This window comes from Drosophila simulans, chromosome X (assembly GCF_016746395.2).
Source record: "Drosophila simulans strain w501 chromosome X, Prin_Dsim_3.1, whole genome shotgun sequence".
Taxonomy (NCBI): Eukaryota; Metazoa; Arthropoda; class Insecta; order Diptera; family Drosophilidae; genus Drosophila; species Drosophila simulans.
In genome coordinates, this window is record NC_052525.2 from 18,117,585 (window position 1) to 18,137,587 (window position 20,003).

The following is a 20,003-nucleotide window of genomic DNA, read 5'->3' on the forward strand; positions in this document are numbered from 1 at the left end:
TCGATATTTTTGGCGAAAAACATCGATGTTTCAAAGAAAAACAAAAAAATTTATCTGCATATATGCATATACATACGTGCGCAACCGTGAAAGCCTTATCCGGGAGTTAGGAACTAGCTTGCCAGATATTTATCCATCTCTTCCACGACGCCCGACAACACCACCAGCAAGTCACAATAAATTTGCAATATGCTATTAATAATTGTATTGAAAAATTTTGAAAATTAATTTATACTTACAATTAGACACTTTTCTCCTCCGATGCGCAGTAGAAATGGAAAAACATCGATGATTGCTTGAAATACATCGATGCTTGTGATTTTTCGAAAACATGTTGGCATTGATGTTGGCATCAATGTTTCTCCTGTCGTCGTCTGTATTCTGTCTGTCGCATTTCGATACAAGCCCAGTCCGGTCGCACATTTCGATACAAGCCCAGTCCGGTCGCACTAACCGATTACAGCTGTAGCGTCCTTGTTAAATCCATAAATTTTCATTTTTTGCTGTTTCTTCGTGTGTTTTTCAAATCTTATAATTAATATTCACATTCGATATGGAGCCAATGAACCTGGGCAGCCCGGTCAACAGTCCCGGCTCCAACCAGACCCAGTATCTGCCACCTTTTCTGCTCGGCGATCCGCAAGGTATCACGCCGCACAAGAACACGCTGTCCCCGAAAACCGGGCGCTCTAATATCAGTTTCGGTAAGTAGCCGGCATTAAGCAACTCATTCGCATTGGCTATATTAACACATGCCCTGCAGCCACCTCGCCCGGCGGCAGCAGTCCACACGAGCTCAACCGCACCGCTCTAAGCACACGTACTCTGTTCGCCGCCCAAGGAGGCGGGTCGATGGGTCCCAATGTTTCGCACACGGTTGTGGGCTCCAACAGCTCAACGCCCGCGCACGGCCAGTCGCACAGACATCACCAGACAGGACCGCCCACCCAGGGACTCTTCGACTCGCTGCGCGAACAGTCCGTCACGCCGAAGAAGAAGAACCATCTTGGCATGCTGCAGTTGCAGTCGCCGAACCAGAGCTACCAAAGCAGCTATCACACGAATGACTCGTTCGCACCCATCAATGCCACCAATGCCTCGATGCGGGCACTGTGCTCGCCACTGGGAGCCACTGTCTCGCCAGCTGGAGGCCTGAGTACATCCATGACGGCGGGCGGCAGCTCGCGCATATCCGACTTATGGGTTACCATCTTCGGGTTCCCGCCGGGGGCCAGCTCCATGGTGCTGCAGCACTTCACCGTCTGCGGCACCATTGTGGACGTGGTGTATGCCCCGCAGAATGGCAACTGGATGTATGTGCGCTACTCCTCGCGCATCGAGAGCGACAAGGCGCTGAACTACAATGAAAAAGTCATCGCCGGCAATGTGATGGTGGGCGTGTCGCGCTGCAGGGAGCGCTCGGTGCTCGATAAGGAGAACATCGGCTTTGCGGCCAATGCACAGATAGGAGATCTCTCCGCCAGTCCCAGTGTGATTCGACCCTTTTCCCAGCAGTCGTACAAGCTGGCCCGTGAAGAAAACATCATATCGCCGAAAAGCGATGTGCCGCAGAAGAGCTCCGGTCTGGTGAACAAGGCCATGGACCTGATATTCGGCTGGTAAGAAGGGCTGATGGCAAGTCGGATGGATGGATAGATGGAGTTTCCGGCTACTTATTTAATAATTCACTGCCTACATCCAGCATACATACATATACATACTTATTAAATTGAGATATAATAGCAATAGCATTAGCAAAAGAAGTCGAAGGGGGTGGCGCTGCTCTTCTACTTGGGCTCCAGGTGCGCCGTCTCCAGGTTCTTCATCTTGGGATAGCTAATGGAACGGCTGTCCAGCTTGGACTGGGCCCACAAGATCAGCTTGAGCAGGAACATCATTTTGGGCGTGGAGTCCTCGCTCTGCTCGCAGCGCAGGATGGCCGAGTTGAGCTCGCTGGCGATCTTCTGGCGGTACGACTGCTCCAGCAGGTCGGCGAAGGGGCTCTCCTGCGGCTTCTCGAAGGCGAGCAGGGCCAGGGTGCGCTCCAGCTCGAACATGGCCTCCTCGCCGGACTCGGACAGCTTGCTCTGGGCGAAGGACAGGGCCTCTTCCACCTTGCCGGCGCGTATCAGCTCGATGAGCTGCAGCTGCTGCAGGTGGAAGAACAGATAGCGATCGCTGCCGAGCAGCTCAGGATGCAGCTGGTTCACCAGCTGGGTGGCCTCCTCGATGCGGCCCGCCTGCACGGCTTCGCGGATGAGTATGCGCCCATCGAGGCTGCTCAGCTCCACGCTGGGCTCCAGATCCGCCTCGTGCTGGAACTTCTCGGCGGCCTCCTTGAAACCCTCTGTGGATTAGCCCTTGATTAGATGCTCGCTTTGGCTGCGGGTTGGGGACCCGGGCTCACCTGTGACCAAGTAGTTCATGATCAGGCGATTCATGTCCGCCTGCTTGAAGGGAAACTGCTCCAGGCGCTGCAGCCACTCCTCCTTGATGATGGCCTCCGATTTCTCGTTGTAGCTCATTTTCTTGCTCTTGCGTATCTTGCCAATCTTGAGGCCGTTTTTCCAACCGATCTGCGTCGAATTATGTTTACCAAGTCGTCTTTCCCGCTTTTCCTAGCCCTGTTTATGCGCTTTTATTGTTTACTAACTTTGCAATGCACAAATGACGCTGGAAATTTTCTTTTCTTCTGTTCAGCGTGACCAGAGTGCTTTAGCAAGCGCAGCCTGGTCACGCTGTTTGATTGCCAAGAGAGCGCGAATTTTGAAATCAAACTATCGAATGTATTACGAACTATATTTCATTGTTTATTATTATTGTAGCGAAGACACCTAAAACTTGTTATCTAAACTAGAAGCTGGCTTAAACTACTTTAGTTAAGTTATACCATTGACCAATCCACCATTCGCCTTTGCGTTCCGAACTGAATATAAAGAGCGGCTCCTTTGCTGATCTAACTTTATTGAATACTTTTAATTTGTTTATTTGTCACTCTATATATTTATATAGAGATATATATTTATATATAGAGTGTATATATTATACACTCTATAAGTATAAGAGCCGCTAGCGACGCGACCATGTGCCTACGCCGCCGCCCCCGCCACGGAAGAGGGGGGCCAGCAGGCGCAGTCAGCCTCAGTTCTTTCGGTTGCCACGGCGCCGCATGGAGGCGGTGCACTTGGGGCAGTACCACTTGCCCTTGGGCGGCTGGGTGATGCCCACGCAGGGGTAGTGGAACCACTCGTAGGGACAGGCGTCGTTGTCGCAGGCTACCATGTCGCCATAGGACACCTGGTTGCAGGTGCAGTAGCGCGGCTCGTTGGGATCGTACGACCACTCGCCCTCGTTCGACTGCTCCACCACGAGTCCGTTCTCGCCGATGGTCAGGCTGGAGCCGGGCGTTACCGTGGCGGTGGGCAGGTTCATGGCAATCATTCCGGCGGGCACGCCGTCAGCGGAACTCTCCGCCAAGTTGCCTCCGCCTCCACCTCCGGCAGTCATGGCGAGCAGCGCCTGTCCACCCACAGACATGTAGGTCGCCGTGGCCGATGCCGCCGCCAGGGCCGCCGATGTGGTGAGCTTGTTCACCGATTCCAGGCTAATTGACGACGACGAGCCAATCGAGTTGCCCGACGAAGATCCGGCCGTCGGCTGCACTGTGGGCAACGTCAGCGCAGTGGTTAGCTTCTTCTTTTGCTTCTTCTCCTGGTGGTGGCTGCTGTGCCCGCCGCCGTGACCACTGCTGCTGTGGTGCCCGTGCCCATGCCCATGCCCATGGCCATGACCATGTCCGTGCCCATGGCCGCCGTGGTGCGACTGTGAGTGGTGCGAGTGATGCGAGCCGCTGCTACTACCGCCAGCTGCGCCGGTGGCCAGCGCTGCACCGGCAGTCACTGTCACCGATCCGGCGGCCGACTGCTGCAGTCCACCCTGACCGGCTTGGGTCCAGAAGTCGGCGGTGGCGCCCGCTGTTCCGTGTATGGCCTCGTAACTGGCCTTGAGGCTGGCCGTGCGGCGGCCTTGCTGCATCTGCTGTGTGGCCACGATCGCCTGACTGGCTGCCGCCGCAATGGCACTAGATGCGGCGGCTCCTCCGCCCAGTTGCTGCAGGTTGTAGGTGACTGTGGCCCCGCCGGCCGAGTGCCCACTGGCATGGGCGTGCCCGTGGGCCGTACCAGCAGCGACCACGGACGTGGAGTTGCCGCCCGCTACCGCTGCGGCGGTCGCTCCACCCGAGCTGCTCAGCACGCTGTGGGCGAGGTTCGTGGGCAGTTGGCGGACCAGCGAGCCCGTTCCTGTGGCGAGCGAGCTGCCAGCCAGACTGCTACTGCCGCCGGCCACGCCCATGGCCACAGGCAGGGTGAGATGAGTGGCGGCGATGCTGCCAATGTGGTTGGAGACATGAGTTTGGGCAGTCGTGGCACTGACCAGGCTGGCGGCTGCTGCGGCCGTTGTGGCGGACGAAGATGAGGCCGCCGCGGCAGTCGTGGAGCCCGACCCGACCACTGGAAGCGAGTGATTGAGATTGGCGCGCTTCTCCTGAACAGGCACCGTGCATATGGTTTCCCGCCGCTTCTCCAGCTTGCGGTGGCGTTGACTTGAGCCCAGCTGGGCGGTGGAGATGCTGGAGAGGGCACCGCCCGTTCCGGCAGCACCACTGACCAGTGCAATGCCGGAGGAGCCAGTGGCGGCACCAGATGCGTGTCCCGCCGAGCTGTTCACCATTGTATTGGCCGAACTGGCGCCGTAGTAGCGGTTTTCCTTCTGGTTCATGCTCAGCAGCAGGGCGGTGGCTGCAGTGGAGTTGCCGTCCAGCTCCAGGGAGCGGCGCTCGAGGATCTCGGTGATGCCGTTGTTGTCAGCCTCCAGCTCGCACTTGAACTTGAAGAGTTCGCTGTCCAGGCGACGCAGGTAGCGCTCCACCAGCTCGTGTATCTGCGTGGCTATGGCCACCTTCTCGTCGGCGTCCTCCATCACCTTGAAGTACTCGCCGCGCAGGCTGTGGAACTCCGTGTCCATCGACTCGTGCTGCAGTTCGTCGCGCTTGCACTGCTTGAAGAACATGTGGGCCTTCTTGTCCAGCGAGTCCATGTTGTCTGTGCACCGCAAGGAACAGTACTTGATTAGTGATCCGGCGAGAAGCTGAGATTCGGATTCTCTGGTTGCACTTACTCTGGACGGCGAGATCCAGTTCGCGCATCTCGGTGAAGCGGTCGCGAAGCTCCTGCGGCAGGTGCTCGATCATCTCCAGGTAGTCCTCCAGGTAAAGCATGATGGCGATGCGAGTGGGCCGCGATGTAAATGAACAATTTTGACCACTCTGTGTTTTTATTAATGAAAATTCGTGTATTGTTGCGGGTATGAGTGTGACCGGAAGGCGAAAAGAAGTTAATCTCAGATACGGATTTCAGTACTCGAAAATATCGATATATTTACGCAATCGATACGAAGCCGAGATACAAAGTCGGGTTGGGTAGCTGCGACACAAACCATGTAAGGTGAAATTCGAAATTTAAATAAAGTGTACAAATGGAAACCCTAATGAAAGATACAGATTATAAACAGTAAACAGTACAACTAAAAATGCGAATATAATTCAAAACAAATATATATATACATTTTTAAAGTTCAAAAGTTGTAAACAATAAGGAGTAAGCATTTTAAAGATATAGACAAACAACAGGTGCCCATAGGATTGTTTCAAGTATATCGTTTTATTTCACTTTTTGCCTGGCAAATGCGCGTTTCCCCGCTTGCTTTTGGGTCTGGGATCGTGGCTCCCGGATGTACATCGTCCACATGCGGCCACTTTCGCTGTCACGCGCGTCTCATCGTCATATGTATACTACATGCGTAAATGTAAAAAGCTTAGCTTAAACTTAACGAAAGTATTTAGAGTTTAGGTCGCTCCGTTCGGCTAGATTAACTTATTCGAATGCGAGGGCGCGGGTGCGGGGAATGATCCAAACAAGGTTTGAACGCAGCGGCGCGGAAACAAGTCAAGCTGCTAAATGCATTCAGTTTACTATCTAGCGGAAGTGGCCTCCTTTTAATCGCAATCTGCTATCTCAACTCAGCTACTCTCCCCCTCCCTTTGCATCTGCAGCTGCAGGTGGACGGGATTGGGATTGGAATTGGGTGCGAGATGGGTTCGGGCATCCGAGGTTAGGGCAATACTAAACGTAATCATAATACACACACATCGTAAAATGCTAAATCCTAGTCACACAGCTCACACAGCTACGTACAACACAACACAGTCGATTGATTCCCCACCATCCCACCATTCCAGCATTCCACCATCGCGCCGCTTACGTGGACGGCCAGCCCTATATGGACATCTCGGGCATCTTGTTGTGCTTGAGGTTGATCTGGACGCTCTGCGAGAACATCTTGATGATGCCGTAGTGGTCGTTGGCGAACACCTTCAGGAAGCTGGGCACGTTCTTGTGGAGCAGCTCGTGGCAGAACTGCGGGTATTTTTGGTAGGCCGGCTGCTCGTCATCCCAAATGGCCAGCAGATCGCAATCGTCGCTGTTGTGAAGAGCAGACAAAATTGTTATTGCGATAAGAGTACAAGATCTCAATTAAGCGGTGACCAGTTCAAGTGCCCGTCTCGAGGGTTCCGTCTGCGTCTACTCACCGCACTTCGTTGGTGCACTCGTCCAGCGATATGATCAAGTACTGGATCTTCAGCTGGGCGCACTGGTTGTAGATATCCGACGACTGCTGACGACTGTACACCGAGTACACGTGCTCCGTGCGCTCCCTTAAAAAAGAAACACAAGGGCGGAAGTTGCAGTACGTGCATGGCCAGGACATGGACGCCAATGAGAGCGGGACAGAGCAGGGGCCCAGTCGATAGGCTATCTCGCTCAGATTGGGAGTACTTACGCCATCTGACGCATCTCCAGGTGCGCATGGTTGACTATGGGCCGTTTGGTGGTCAGGTGCACGGTGCCGATTATATCCACGGGACCGGCAAAGACCGCATCTCGCTCCGTGTTCAGCTTGATCCACTCGAGCATGCTTTCCAGGTCGTCCCCGCTCTTGGAGTAGCGCGTGGGGAAGTACTCTTCGTGAATGTTCTGTTTTTGAAATGACGGTGAAATCACAACAATTCCCATGAGCAATAGAGACGTGTCCAACTTACCACCATGCCGGGATCGAACATGCTGAGCAGGAAGACGGCCAGCGAGACCGACCAGAAGATGTTGCGCTGGCGGTGGTACCACAGTTTGGAGCAGACGGTGGGTACGATGACGCAGCCCTGCGTGAAGCTGAGGAAGAAGAGCTTGCGCACGGCGAGTCCGATAAAGGTGAAGACTAGCATCTGCAGGAAGCTGTACACGTAGTGCATGTTGAGGATCTGTGCGTTGGCCGTGGGCACTACGGAACTGCGCCTGGAGGAGCTGCGCTTCCTCCGTCGATGGCCACTCGAGTTTGAGCCGCAGCCGGCGGCGGTGGCAGAGTGTTCCTCCTCCTCCCTCTTCTCCGCTTCATCGGCCGCGGACGTGGACGGCGGCGTTTCAGTGGGATCTGCTGCAGACTCGGGCTCCGTTTCGCCACTACCTGGTTCCTGATTCTTCTTCTTCGATTCCGAATCTGCATCCGGATCTTTAACCTCCTCCTCAGTCGAAGTGATGGGCCCGTCGGCGGCCGCTTCTTTGGTTCCCTGCGCCCGCTCCTTGCGCTGCTTGTCGCTGTTGCGGTTAATCTGCGCCCGCAGCCGCTTGATATCCTGCATAAAGTCGTCGCGGGCGGGCGGCTGCTCCTTACGCAGGCGGGCCTGTGCGCGCTTGTAGCGCTCGTAGTCGAAGTCGCAGCTCTCGAGCAGGCTGAAGCACTTATACAGCTGTTTCTCCGTCTCCTTGGTGGACATGTCGCTCATGGAAACGCGGTACTCCTCGAGAAAGTCCTCCAGCACGTAGTTGCGCGCTCTGTCGCGCTGCTCTTTGGTGACGTCGCTGACTGGGGCGCCGCCCTTGCGCCAGCGCCGGAAGAACATGGCCAGCATGACCACGCCGTACATGCAATACGGCTTGACAATCATCGTCTTGACCAGTTGCCACAGTTCCGACCAGGAGACGCGCGCGTACTGCGGATTGCAGGCGGAGAGGTGGGCGACAAAGCCGACATTGACCTGCAGAGCCCAGTGGGCACAGAGGTCGAAGAAGTGCTGCTGCGCGCCCTCCGGCACACTGACCACGCCCGCACGGTTGAAGAGCTCCATCAGCGTGGTCTGCATGCTGCTGGCGAGCAGCAGTGTCAGCATCATGAACTTTAACGAGAATAGGTCGCCGTTTAGCAGATCCTGCGCGTGTCCCAGCCGCCGGCTGCGCACGTGACGCAATTGTCGCACCACTGTGATCAAAAATAGGAACAGCGAAATGCTCAGCTGCCAGGTGAGGAGCAGCTGGCTGTTGCCGTGCGACATAATAAAGGCGAGAGCGTGGCCCAGCAGGTGTGACAGCGAGTAGTCTAGCACGAAGGCGTTTACCAGAGCTGTGGACAACGAGCTCACGTTCCAGGACGTCATCATGATCAGGATCTGGGTGGTGAAGATGAAGGTGGAGAACTGCCAGGAGAGTAGGGCGCAGGCGGTGAACAGCGACATGGCGAAGATCTTCAAAGGGCAAAGATGTTACTGAGCTTAATGCAATAAAGCACACCTATTACCATGAACATGCGCGATGTGTGCCGCTGTCGGTGTATGATCCTTCCGATGCAGATGCACAGATAGAACATCTGCAGGAATATGAACGGAAATGCGAAATTCTCCCGCGCCAGCGGCCGCTCATAGATCTTGGCCACGAAGCTGTGGAACATCAGGTACGAGATCACGCCGTATATGCCACCGAAAATGTTCTCGCAGAGCAGCGTTCCGTACAGGTAAAGTACCAGCAGGGTTACTCCGCCCATCAGCCACACGAACTCCAGATAGAACTGCATCGGCTGCACCATTGGATTGAAGCCGGAGCGCACTACGTGAAAGAAGTACCTTTGGGGGGCGAAAGTGCATCTGCATAAGTAGGCTTTTTGGGAATCACTCCTCTGGAAGTCACTTACGCCGTGACAAGCTCCGGCAGCACGTAGAATCGCTGCAGCACATTGACACTGTGCGGATACTCGATGTCCGTGACGTTCTTTAGCTGCTCGTAGCCGTGCCAGAAGTCCGGTCCGTCGGCCAACTGCTTGTAGAAGGCATAGTACAGGGCATCCTCGCGCCGCAGAAGCGCCTCCCGCTCCAGCTGATTGAGCTGCTGGATGTTGGTGCGCGTCTCGAAGATCACGCGCACATGCTGCACGTACAGGAAGAAGAAGCCGCAGCCTGGGATGCGGATTGGAATTGGGAGTGTGGTCAATGGCAATGGGAATCCCCAACTCAATTGGACTGCCGCCTGGAAGCGGAAGAGGCGTGGCAGAAGTGTCTGCCGGTTGGCGGAAACTCACCGATCAGCGCGTGCGACAGGATCACGTACAGGTTGGGCTCGCGCATCGTGCTGCGATTGCGGGTGTCGTCTCACTGGGTGGCTGTGCTCAAATTGGCAATCATTATTTATTTCACAACGATTATTGCTGGCTCCACACAATAAAAAACAGCCAGCACAGTCAGCTGTTTTTCGGCCGTGCTTGTCTATGGTGACCGTACCATGTTGCTGACGCAATGGACAATTTGTGTTGTTTTGGTCACACCGTATTTTGGGTACATTACGATAAATAGGTACATACCAATAATTAGTTATATTATCTACGGTACATATTGAAGTTTTAATTAGTTATATTGTATATTATTTATTGCACTTATTAAGTAAAAAATTGTACATTAAGAAGAAATTATTCATATTGGTAATTCAAAAGTTTAATTTTGTTGCTCATATATTTCTAACTCTTATCAATTATATATTGATTATTGAATATTTATATATCAACTGCCACAGAAGAGCGTGAACTAGTCTTGTATTTGTTTTGGGTTGTACCATGATCTTGTCTATATATATATTAATAACTATAGATTTTTAGGTACCATTGCAGTTCAGCAAAAGTGGCATTTATCAGAAAAGGAACCCTGTATGAGCAATCTAGTATTTTCATATACCTACTTACCGAAGCCGAGCTCCCCAGCTTAGAAGTATTTCGGAGTCAACCTGCTACGGTCATACCGCACGTACTTCAGTGGTAATCGCATCCCAAACCGCAGCAAAACAAGGAATAACCATGAACCGCTACGCGGTAAGCTCGCTGGTGGGGCAAGGATCCTTCGGGTGCGTCTACAAGGCGACGCGCAAGGACGACAGCAAGGTGGTGGCCATCAAAGTGATCTCCAAGGTGAGTGGTTTGGCCAGGTGATAAAGCAACAAGTCCATCCAACCAGTTTAACCCATGTTTATGTTCTGCAGCGCGGAAGAGCCACTAAAGAGCTGAAGAATTTGCGCAGGGAGTGCGACATTCAGGCCCGGCTAAAGCATCCGCACGTCATCGAGATGATCGAGTCCTTTGAGTCAAAGACGGACCTCTTCGTGGTCACTGAGTTCGCGTTGATGGATCTGCACCGCTACCTGTCCTACAATGGAGCCATGGGCGAGGAGCCGGCACGCCGGGTGACCGGGCATCTGGTGTCCGCTCTGTACTACCTGCATTCAAACCGCATCCTCCACCGGGATCTCAAACCACAAAACGTCCTGCTTGACAAGAACATGCACGCAAAACTTTGCGACTTTGGACTGGCCCGCAACATGACCCTGGGCACCCACGTGCTCACCTCAATCAAGGGAACGCCCCTCTACATGGCCCCGGAGCTGCTGGCGGAGCAGCCGTACGACCACCATGCGGACATGTGGTCACTGGGCTGCATAGCCTACGAAAGCATGGCCGGTCAGCCGCCCTTCTGCGCCAGCTCCATCCTGCATCTGGTGAAGATGATCAAGCACGAGGACGTCAAGTGGCCCAGCACGCTGACTAGCGAGTGCCGCTCCTTCCTACAGGGCCTGCTTGAGAAGGACCCCGGTCTGCGCATATCCTGGACGCAGCTGTTGTGTCACCCCTTCGTTGAGGGACGCATCTTTATCGCAGAAACGCAGGCAGAGGCGGCCAAGGAATCGCCTTTCACAAATCCCGAAGCCAAGGTCAAGTCGTCAAAGCAGTCCGATCCGGAGGTAGGCGATCTGGACGAGGCCCTGGCCGCTTTGAACTTTGGCGAGCCGCGACAGGAAAACTTGACCACCTCCCGCGACAGCATAAACGCCATTGCTCCCAGCGATGTTGAGCATCTTGAGACCGACGTGGAGGACAATATGCAACGTGTGGTCGTTCCGTTCGCGGATTTGTCCTACAGGGATCTGTCCGGGATTCGAGCAATGCCGGTGGTACACCAGCCGGTGATCAACTCGCACACTTGCTTCGTCAGTGGCAACTCCAACATGATCCTCAACCATATGAACGACAACTTTGACTTTCAGGCTCCCTTGCGGGGCGGAGGCGTGGCCGCTAAGCCAATAGTCTCTCCAACCGTACGACAGTCGCGCAGCAAGGATCTAGAGAAGCGTAAGCTTAGTCAAAATCTGGACAACTTCTCTGTTCGCTTGGGTCACAGCGTCGACCATGAGGCGCAACGCAAGGCCACGGAGATTGCTACACAGGAAAAGCATAACCACGAAAATAAGCCTCCCGCTGAAGCCATTTCCTACGCAAGTTCTCAGCCCCCGCAGCAGCAGCCACAACAACTTAAGCACTCAATGCATTCCACCAATGAGGAAAAGCTGAGCAGCGAGTAAGTGGCCACAGCGCCTCTTGGATTTTCTTTTACTAACTTTCCCTTTCCCATAACAGCAACACTCCGCCGTGCCTGCTCCCGGGGTGGGATAGCTGCGATGAATCCCAAAGTCCGCCCATCGAAAACGACGAGTGGCTAGCCTTCTTGAACAGATCGGTGCAGGAGCTGCTTGACGGCGAACTAGACTCATTGAAACAGCACAACCTGGTGAGCATTATTGTGGCACCGCTGCGCAACTCCAAGGCCATTCCACGGGTGCTCAAGAGTGTGGCCCAGCTGCTGTCGTTGCCCTTTGTGCTGGTGGATCCTGTTCTGATGGTTGATCTCGAGCTCATCCGCAACGTGTACGTGGACGTAAAACTGGTGCCCAATCTCATGTACGCCTGCAAGCTGCTTCTCTCTCACAAGCAGCTCTCGGACTCGGCCGCCTCCGCCCCACTCACCATGGGTTCGCTCAGTCGAACGTTGCGTAGCATCCCGGAGCTAACTGTCGAGGAGCTGGAGACGGCTTGCAGTCTGTACGAACTAGTCTGCCACTTGGTACACCTGCAGCAGCAGTTCCTCACGCAGTTCTGCGATGCGGTAGCCATTCTGGCAGTAAGCGATCTGTTCCTCAACTTTCTCACACACGGTAAGATTACCTTAGATGCCATGAGTCGACTCCTGTAAACTGTTAGCCTGTTTCCGTTCTCCCGCAGACTTCAGGCAATCGGATTCGGATGCCGCCTCTGTTCGCCTGGCTGGCTGCATGTTGGCCCTGATGGGCTGTGTACTGCGCGAGCTGCCCGAAAACGCGGAGCTGGTAGAGCGGATTGTTTTTAATCCGCGGCTAAACTTCGCCTCGCTCCTGCAGAGCCGACACCACCTGTTGCGGCAACGTTCCTGCCAGCTTCTGCGCCTGCTGGCCCGCTTCAGCCTGCGCGGTGTGCAGCGCATCTGGAATGGAGAGCTGCGATTTGCGCTGCAGCAACTCTCTGAGCACCACTCGTACCCGGCACTCCGTGGGGAGGCCGCCCAGACCCTCGACGAGATCAGCCACTTCACTTTTTTCGTTACCTAGCCGGCACTTTCTTTTATTGGCCTCAGGCGTCTCTATCCGAGCAGATCCTGAATGTTGCCCTGGAAGTAGTCGAGCAGTTCGTCGATGTAGTTCCCGAAGCGGTCGAAGTTGAGCAGGTAGTCCTCGCTGCAGTCCTGTTCGTACATCTCGTTTAGCTTGGACACATCCTTGTCGGAGAGGCCGCGTCTCTGGCCCAGCGAGGCGTACGGATCCTGGAAGCAAAGGACAGGAGTCAGAGAGTGTAGAGGATGCAAGCTCCCCCAAGTCTTTACAAATATCTCATCGCTTTAACTAAAACTGCTAAGGCGTAGTCAACCATTCAGCTAAAGCATTCTCTTTCGATATACATCCAATTGGACAAGGAAGCAAAATGCTTCGTCTACTCCTAGCATAGTTGTGCGTCATTGGACCATGTGTTAATATAGGAATTCCTAATCTGAATATGATCAAATCACTATTACTATCGAATTTAAATATTTTATGAGCCATGATTTTTGGCATTCCTAATGGAATCTAAGATAATTGAATGCGCAATTCAAGTGTGGTGTGTGCAAATTTGATTGATAGCATAATAGTTTGTATCTCGAAATATAACCATTTAAGTGTAGCAATTGTTAAGATAAGCGAATTCACTGTATGTCCATACAATAGTCCATTAATTCGCAGTATTACTATTGAATGTTAAACTGAACTCCTTTACAATGTAAGCGATTTAAAATAATATTCAATTACATGAATGTGCCACTGCATAACGGATTTGACAGGTGGTAATGAGACCTTTGGAACCATTTGGGTTGGCCTACTCACCAGTGGCTCTATGGTTGCCTTCCCGTTCTTGCTGAAGGCCCGCGAGCTGTAGTGCATGACGCTCTGGTAGTCGTACTCCACGCCGAAGTTGGTGATGTGGGTGCGGGCGTACTTGTTGAAGTTGTGCGCGTGCCCGTCGAGGATGTTCTCCCAGTTGATCTTGACGTACTCATCCCGCTCCGTGGCGCTCTGCTGGTGGTAGAAACCGAGCGCGTGCAGGAGCTCGTGCACCACCACGCCGTGGGTGACGCACTTGGGCGTGTTCAGGTTGAGCACCTGGCCACCCGAACGCCGGCCGACGCTCGACCAGCAGCCGGAGTAGTTGCCCTTGATGAGCAGCCAGTGCTTGTCGCCCTGCTCGTACGGCCGGAAGCGTATGCAGGTGCGGTCGTGGTACTCCTTGAAGGCCTTCAGTATGACCATGGTCTGGTTGGCGGCTGTTTGGAAAGGGGGTATTACTACTTTGGGCTGCTTGGAGGCCCTTACTCACTGAAGTCTTGCGGGTCTATGTAGAAGGGCACGGCGGCCTCTGGCCAGGTGAGCCGCTCGTTCAGCAGCCCGTTCCTCAGCAGCTCGCGGTGCAGCATGATGTCGCCCTCGAAGAGTCCGCAATGCTCCCATATGTTCGTATCGCTGTCCTCCGTCCAGAAGTTGAAGGCAGGACCTGCATGTGCCAATGGCTGAGTGCATCGACTACTAGCGTCTGATATACTGTTGGGTACCTACTGTTGTGCCGGCGCAGCATCTGCATATTGGCGCCCCACCTGGCAGCGGGCGGCACCGCGGGTCGTGCGCGAAGAAGCGCCTTTCGCGTGGCCAGGGTATCCGCCTCCAAGGTGGCGCCCAGGGCCAAGGCCAGGGCAGACCAAAAGCAAATCAGACCGGGAACGATGAGCGCACTTCTCGGCATTGTTGGGGTAAAAGAAACGCCGGCCATGTTGCGTTGACGCTTTTATATGGCACTGCGTAATGGGGCGGGGCAATGACAATGCCAATCGCAGTTCCAATTGAAAGTACGAGTGAGTACTGAGTGTCTGACTGACTGGGCGACTGAATGACGGACGCCCACGCAGCTGGATTTCGGATTTATGCATAACTTAACGGACTTATTGGCTCTCTCTTTCGGCGCGCATTCAAATTCCCTCGCCTCGACTTTTACGGCTTTTGGTTCCAAATTTAACTGGGATATTGGGTTATCAGTGGCAACGGCGTGCGCATATGAAAATAGCACACTCTCTTCCCCAGTACCAGTGGCCAGTGCCAGTACCATCACCATTACCCAGTGGCGGTGCCTTCCTGTCTTCCTATCTCGAATCGATCTCCATTTCAATCTCGATCTCACGTCCGCACAGAAAGAGAGAAAAAGCGGCAGAGACACCATGGAAAGCCGGGAGGAGTTCTTTGACCCCCATCGATTGATGATGTTGATGGCCAATGACAGTTGGCATCTGTCGGTGGCAAAAGTGAACGCTGTCAGGTATCTGGTCATCTTCTCCCTTTCTCTGACCCAGACCCGGATGGCTTGGCTTATCCGCCAGTTGAGTGGGTCACTGCGGTGGCAGTGGCGCTGGCCGTGGCTCCAAGTGGGTCGCCAAGTGGGCACCCACAAGATCACCAGAACACGATTTCGTCAAGTCGAGATGTGGGACCACGCAGCCAGGCAGCCCACCATCCATCCAGCCATTTTGGCCAATCTGTGAGCCACAATCTAGATCCACAGCGGCTTTCTTGTGCAGCGCCAGCAATTACCAGCGGATGGCGATGGAGTGCCACACATTTCTTTCTAACTTGTTGTGGAACAGCCATTTACTACTCGCTGCGGCTGCACTTTCACTACGAAATTGCACCAAAATCTAAGCCACATTGCAATGGATTTTGAGAACATTTTGGTCATGGCAACTGGAAATGCCTGGCCAGCAGCATGGGTAGCGGATGCAGAAACTCCGGGCACAAGACTCCCAGCACCATCCGACTTCATCTCCGAATCCGAATCCGACTACCACTACGACTGCAGCATCGGGGGCAACGACAGCAAAACACATTTGACGTACTATCTGCGATGTACTTGATCTTTGTCGAAAACTTGACACACTTTTTTCGGTCAACGGCTGGCGGCGGCAAATGGCAACGACTTCCAGCTCGACTGCGGAAAATTCGAGGGAAATCGCTAGTTACACAGGGGAAAACTTTAACATGTATAGATAAACTAGCTTGTATTCTGAGTGTAGGTTTTGCTATTCTCTTAATTTAAAAATTATAAAGAATAAAACATAGTAAATATATAAGCCAACAAAACTCTCATTAAAATCTACCACTTATAACTATATGTAGTAAACATAGACTAAGCCATCTAGTTTTTTTCCAGTGCATTTAGCAAAATAGCATGCTAAGAGTCGCGTCATCAGCATCGTTTCAAATGCAATTTTAAATTGAGAAAGTTTAGCGGACAGAGATTGTGAATTTGCGACAAGACAAGCGGGGCCGCAGATGCAGATGCAGATGCAAAGATACATGGATGCAGAGACCGAGTCTCTGAGTCGCTGGCTCCAGGCGGTAATTGACTTCCTGCATGGCGCTGAGAACGCTGGCTTTCGGTGGGTGTTAGATGGTTGGCTGGTTGGCTGGTTAGATCGTTGGATCGTTGGATGGTGGGTTAGTTGCTTGGTCGGACTGCTGGGTGGGTTCTTGGCCTTTGTTGTTTTTCACTTTTGGCCAGCGGCAGTCACTTTCTGCGCCACTGGCCCAGAAACGGGCCTTGTTTGCGGAGCCATCAAGTGCTAGGAGACGGTTCCTCTCCAGAGATCAGATTTCTCCACTTCCTTTTGGCCGCTGCTGACACAGAACTGTCATCTCGTCGTCTCGAGGCATTCAGCCGGTGCGAATCCGAATCCAATTCTATGCCCAGCCCCAAAGGGGAGTTCCATGAGTGGCAAAGAAAAGGGTGCTCATCTTCGTCGGCGGACTGCTTAATAGACCAGAAATGCGCGAGAGCTGCAACGCTTGGATTTCACCTGTCGGCTAAGCGGATTGGCTTTCCACAGCTTCCCCTGTTACGGCACCGAAATGCAAGAAAAAACGAGAGAAAAATCGATTGAAAACCGCAGCGGCGGCGGCAACAGCAGCAACAGCTTGCCAAAACAAATCCAAACTGAGGCCCAAACTGAAAACCAGTTGCGGCAGTTTCCTTCCGGAATCAATTATTTTTCACTTTGCTGATTTTTCACGTTCATGGTCACAAATGTGCAGCAACAACAAGCATGCAACGGCGTCAGTGTGTCAGTAGTGGCAGCCACTAAAAGCTAGTAGGAGCCACTAAGTGCCACTAAAAGCCGGCAAAAAGCACGACTGGCTGCCTTGTTTTGTATTTTGCAGCTTGTGGCTGGTGGTGTTTTTCAGTGGGCTTATCGGTGTGCGCATTTTTTTTTTTAGGCTGATGCCGCCTTTTAGCTGGCTTTTCGTGTGCTTTTCCGACTGCATCGCTTCCCATTTTGCGTTAGCGACAATTTGGTCGACTGGCACTGGCAGATTGACGGACTCTCAAGACGATTCCAAGAAATTTCTATCGCCAACTCGACATTAGTTTAATTGGTGAAACTGACAACGGATTCGATTCGGATTTTTGTGGTGTTTCGCCTTGGCGTTGCTTTTGTTAGCCACAGCGGCCCCAAAAACGCATTGGGCGAAAGTATCTGCCGGCCATATTCGGTCATCCCGATGGGAGCCTGATTAATGAGGCATTGATGGCTAGTCGGGGATCCCCACACTTCAATCATGGCCCAAAGGGCCGTGCTCATCGCGGCCTATGACGTAAGTCCAACTTAACTTAATTGGATTTTAAAGTATGAAGGGATTTGTTTATCGCTTACGTCTACCAAAGTATCAGCTTATGAAAAGCTCAGATGATAAGAAATCAGAATATGTTGTCTGCTATGATAGTTCAAAAAATTCTACCCAGATACATATTTATTTTAAATTATTATGAAAATTATTGTTCATAACTAAGCTAGCATTTAATCTCTAACTCTTATGTTTGAAATTAATCGTTTCGAGAGCAAAATGTAAGACTCCACATCCCTTATCATCATCGCATTCCGCAGATTTTCCTCGGCTCTTCAAGACTTTCCGAGCGAAACGAAAGACTTAGGCAACGAACTTGCTAGAAAAGTTGCAGCAATTTGCAAGCAGAGCGAAAGTTATCTTGCAATTGATTGATTACCAACTTTCTACTCCCCAGAGAAATTATAATATGTGCAATTTGAGATGATTCTGAGCGCGGGGAGGGCGGAGGGAAATAGCGCCTCCTCAGCTATTTCAGCCGGAGCGAAAGCAGAACACTGGAGTGGCAATATAGCTGCGTATATGGCCATCATCAAATGTTAATGAACTTGATATGCATAAATTGCAGAAGCCGCCATCCACCACATCCGCCTGTGCCGAATCCCCGAAATGTGGCACATGCCACACAATGCACAATAGTGCCATTGAAAGCGCAGGACCAGCTTATCTAACTGGGCGGGCTTAAGGCCAGGGTTTGTGCCACATTGTGCCGCCTTCGGCCACTTTGTGGCACACACATTGCGCATACGCCACCGATCCGCGCCATTCTCTTTGGCCCACTCTTTGGCGCCAGATTTCTCTTTCGGCCCGCGGTTTGAGCGCTTTCACGACTCCATACGGCTCGAACATGTTTGAGCCGCCGCCGCTGGCTCGATCCATCGCTGTTATCACTATCACTTGGCGCGCGTTTGGAGCCAGCCATTCGGCAACGAGCCGCGGCGCTGATAAGACGCGGCTCCAACTGGCAGCTCGGCAACTTGGCAGCGGGAACGGGGCAACTGAACATATGATTACTGAGCAGCTGAGCAGCTGAACAACTGAGCATCTGGGAAACTAAGAAACTGAGAAACTGAGAAGCCGAGCAACTGGCAACTGCAACTACAACTGCAGCCAGTTGCGTCTGATGTCTGATAACAAGCCGAATGCCAAATGTATGCCAAATCAAGTGCATTGAACTCGAGCGGGGCCACAGCGACGCTGCCGACGCTGGCAGCGACGGCGGCTGCGACGGCGACGTCGACTGAGACAGCGGCAGCGACTGCGCAGCTCCGAGCCACATATCCTGCTGTCAGTCCTTTGGATTTTCTCAGCTTTTCCGCAGCGGAAACTTGGGCTTTCGGTGGCGAGTTCAATGACACTTCACCTACTTGTATTCAAATTTGGTGGTACTGTGGCGGCACTGCCAACACTTTCCAAGCTGAAAAATAGGCTATTAATTAGTTATTCTTAAAAGTACATAGCTTTTATACGCAATTTATTGAGTTTTTGCTTTTCTTTTATAACAATTGATATGTTTCTTTAGATAATCAATGGAATTAAGTAATGAACAGACCATTTTTATTAATGCTAGAATGCTATTATTTTACCTAAATACGATATATTTTAAATAGTTAAGTATGTATAATGAAACTATGATATCTTTTGTTTTATAGCTTATTTTAAATACGTATCTTTGAGAGCAGTAGTGTTGTAGTAGTGTTTGAGTAGTTGCAGTTAGACTTCATTGTCATGATGTTAAGTTACTTAAGTTGCTTATAGTTTAAGAAATATAAAATAGCGAGCTGCGGATTTTAGAAAATCAAATCTTGCAGTTAAACATTCAGCTAGTGTTGCACTTTTACTTTCAGGACACTTTTCTGGAGCTGAAGTGAAAAAGGGGAGGAGCGACCCTCACTGGGACGGGCCAAGATCCCCGCCAGCTGCTGATGATGATGCTGATGATGCTGCTGCTGGTGATGCTGGCTAAAAGCAAATTTATAACCAAACTTTCTAAAGTGTGAAAAGAAATAAGAAACATTAAAATTAAACAAGAACTGATGCTGGCTGCCGCTGCGCGCAGAATCTGCAGCCGCAACGCTATGGCAACGGCAGAAAGAAATTTTTACGGCCTATCTGAAGAGATGTCGTTGTTGTTGTGGTTGTTAATGGTTGGTGGTTTTTGGTGGTGCCGCTGCCGCCGAGACCCCGTCTACGATCCGCTGCCCCCGCCCCCTAAAAAAGTAGCTCGCTTTTTTCCAATTTTTTTTTTTTTGAGTTTTTGGAGTCGCTCTTTTTTTTTTTTTGAGGGCAATTAAAAAGTTGTCGAGCTGCGTTGTCGATTGTCTGTTGTCCGTTTTGTCTGTTTGCCTGTTGTATTACGGCGTTTTGGCCAAAAATGTACCGTTGTCGTCTTCTTGGGGCCTTTTTTTTCGTGTACTTTTCGTATGCGAACGAATATAAATTTTTGGCCAGTTTAGGCCTATGTGCGCTGGCTTTCTTCTGTCACTTTGGGCCATGCAGAAAAATGCGCGCAGTGTTTGC

General features: G+C 52.1%; 6 protein-coding genes across 6 annotated transcripts; 2 read left to right on the forward strand and 4 right to left on the reverse strand.

Annotated features, from left to right (window-relative positions):
* The first annotated feature begins 55 nt into the window (after positions 1–55).
* LOC6740208 (nucleoporin Nup35) lies at positions 56–1,746 on the forward strand. The gene is made up of 2 exons (XM_002077046.4): positions 56–704; positions 764–1,746. Exons 1-2 carry the CDS (start codon positions 554–556, stop codon positions 1,621–1,623), a joined length of 1,011 nt encoding a protein of 336 aa, XP_002077082.1. The 5' UTR covers positions 56–553; the 3' UTR covers positions 1,624–1,746.
* Positions 1,658–2,711, reverse strand: LOC6740203 (glucose-induced degradation protein 8-B homolog). The gene is made up of 2 exons (XM_002077047.4): positions 2,408–2,711; positions 1,658–2,347 (listed from the first exon to the last, which is right to left on the reverse strand). Exons 1-2 carry the CDS (start codon positions 2,523–2,525, stop codon positions 1,788–1,790), a joined length of 678 nt encoding a protein of 225 aa, XP_002077083.1. The 5' UTR covers positions 2,526–2,711; the 3' UTR covers positions 1,658–1,787.
* A 233-nt stretch (positions 2,712–2,944) lies between these two features.
* LOC6740206 (inhibitor of growth protein 3) lies at positions 2,945–5,459 on the reverse strand. The gene is made up of 2 exons (XM_016180779.3): positions 5,179–5,459; positions 2,945–5,102 (listed from the first exon to the last, which is right to left on the reverse strand). Exons 1-2 carry the CDS (start codon positions 5,276–5,278, stop codon positions 3,142–3,144), a joined length of 2,061 nt encoding a protein of 686 aa, XP_016022758.1. The 5' UTR covers positions 5,279–5,459; the 3' UTR covers positions 2,945–3,141.
* A 237-nt stretch (positions 5,460–5,696) lies between these two features.
* Positions 5,697–9,677, reverse strand: LOC6740207 (C-mannosyltransferase dpy-19 homolog). The gene is made up of 7 exons (XM_039297795.2): positions 9,460–9,677; positions 9,076–9,337; positions 8,686–9,007; positions 7,160–8,632; positions 6,901–7,094; positions 6,650–6,775; positions 5,697–6,540 (listed from the first exon to the last, which is right to left on the reverse strand). Exons 1-7 carry the CDS (start codon positions 9,503–9,505, stop codon positions 6,336–6,338), a joined length of 2,628 nt encoding a protein of 875 aa, XP_039153729.1. The 5' UTR covers positions 9,506–9,677; the 3' UTR covers positions 5,697–6,335.
* A 446-nt stretch (positions 9,678–10,123) lies between these two features.
* On the forward strand, positions 10,124–13,595 carry LOC6740210 (serine/threonine-protein kinase fused). Its single transcript, XM_016181140.3, has 4 exons — positions 10,124–10,335; positions 10,407–11,776; positions 11,836–12,410; positions 12,478–13,595. Exons 1-4 carry the CDS (start codon positions 10,225–10,227, stop codon positions 12,837–12,839), a joined length of 2,418 nt encoding a protein of 805 aa, XP_016022760.1. The 5' UTR covers positions 10,124–10,224; the 3' UTR covers positions 12,840–13,595.
* Positions 12,872–14,586, reverse strand: LOC6740209 (zinc metalloproteinase nas-14). The gene is made up of 4 exons (XM_016180777.3): positions 14,373–14,586; positions 14,137–14,310; positions 13,647–14,083; positions 12,872–13,051 (listed from the first exon to the last, which is right to left on the reverse strand). Exons 1-4 carry the CDS (start codon positions 14,581–14,583, stop codon positions 12,872–12,874), a joined length of 1,002 nt encoding a protein of 333 aa, XP_016022761.2. The 5' UTR covers positions 14,584–14,586.
* Positions 14,587–20,003: the final 5,417 nt, after the last annotated feature.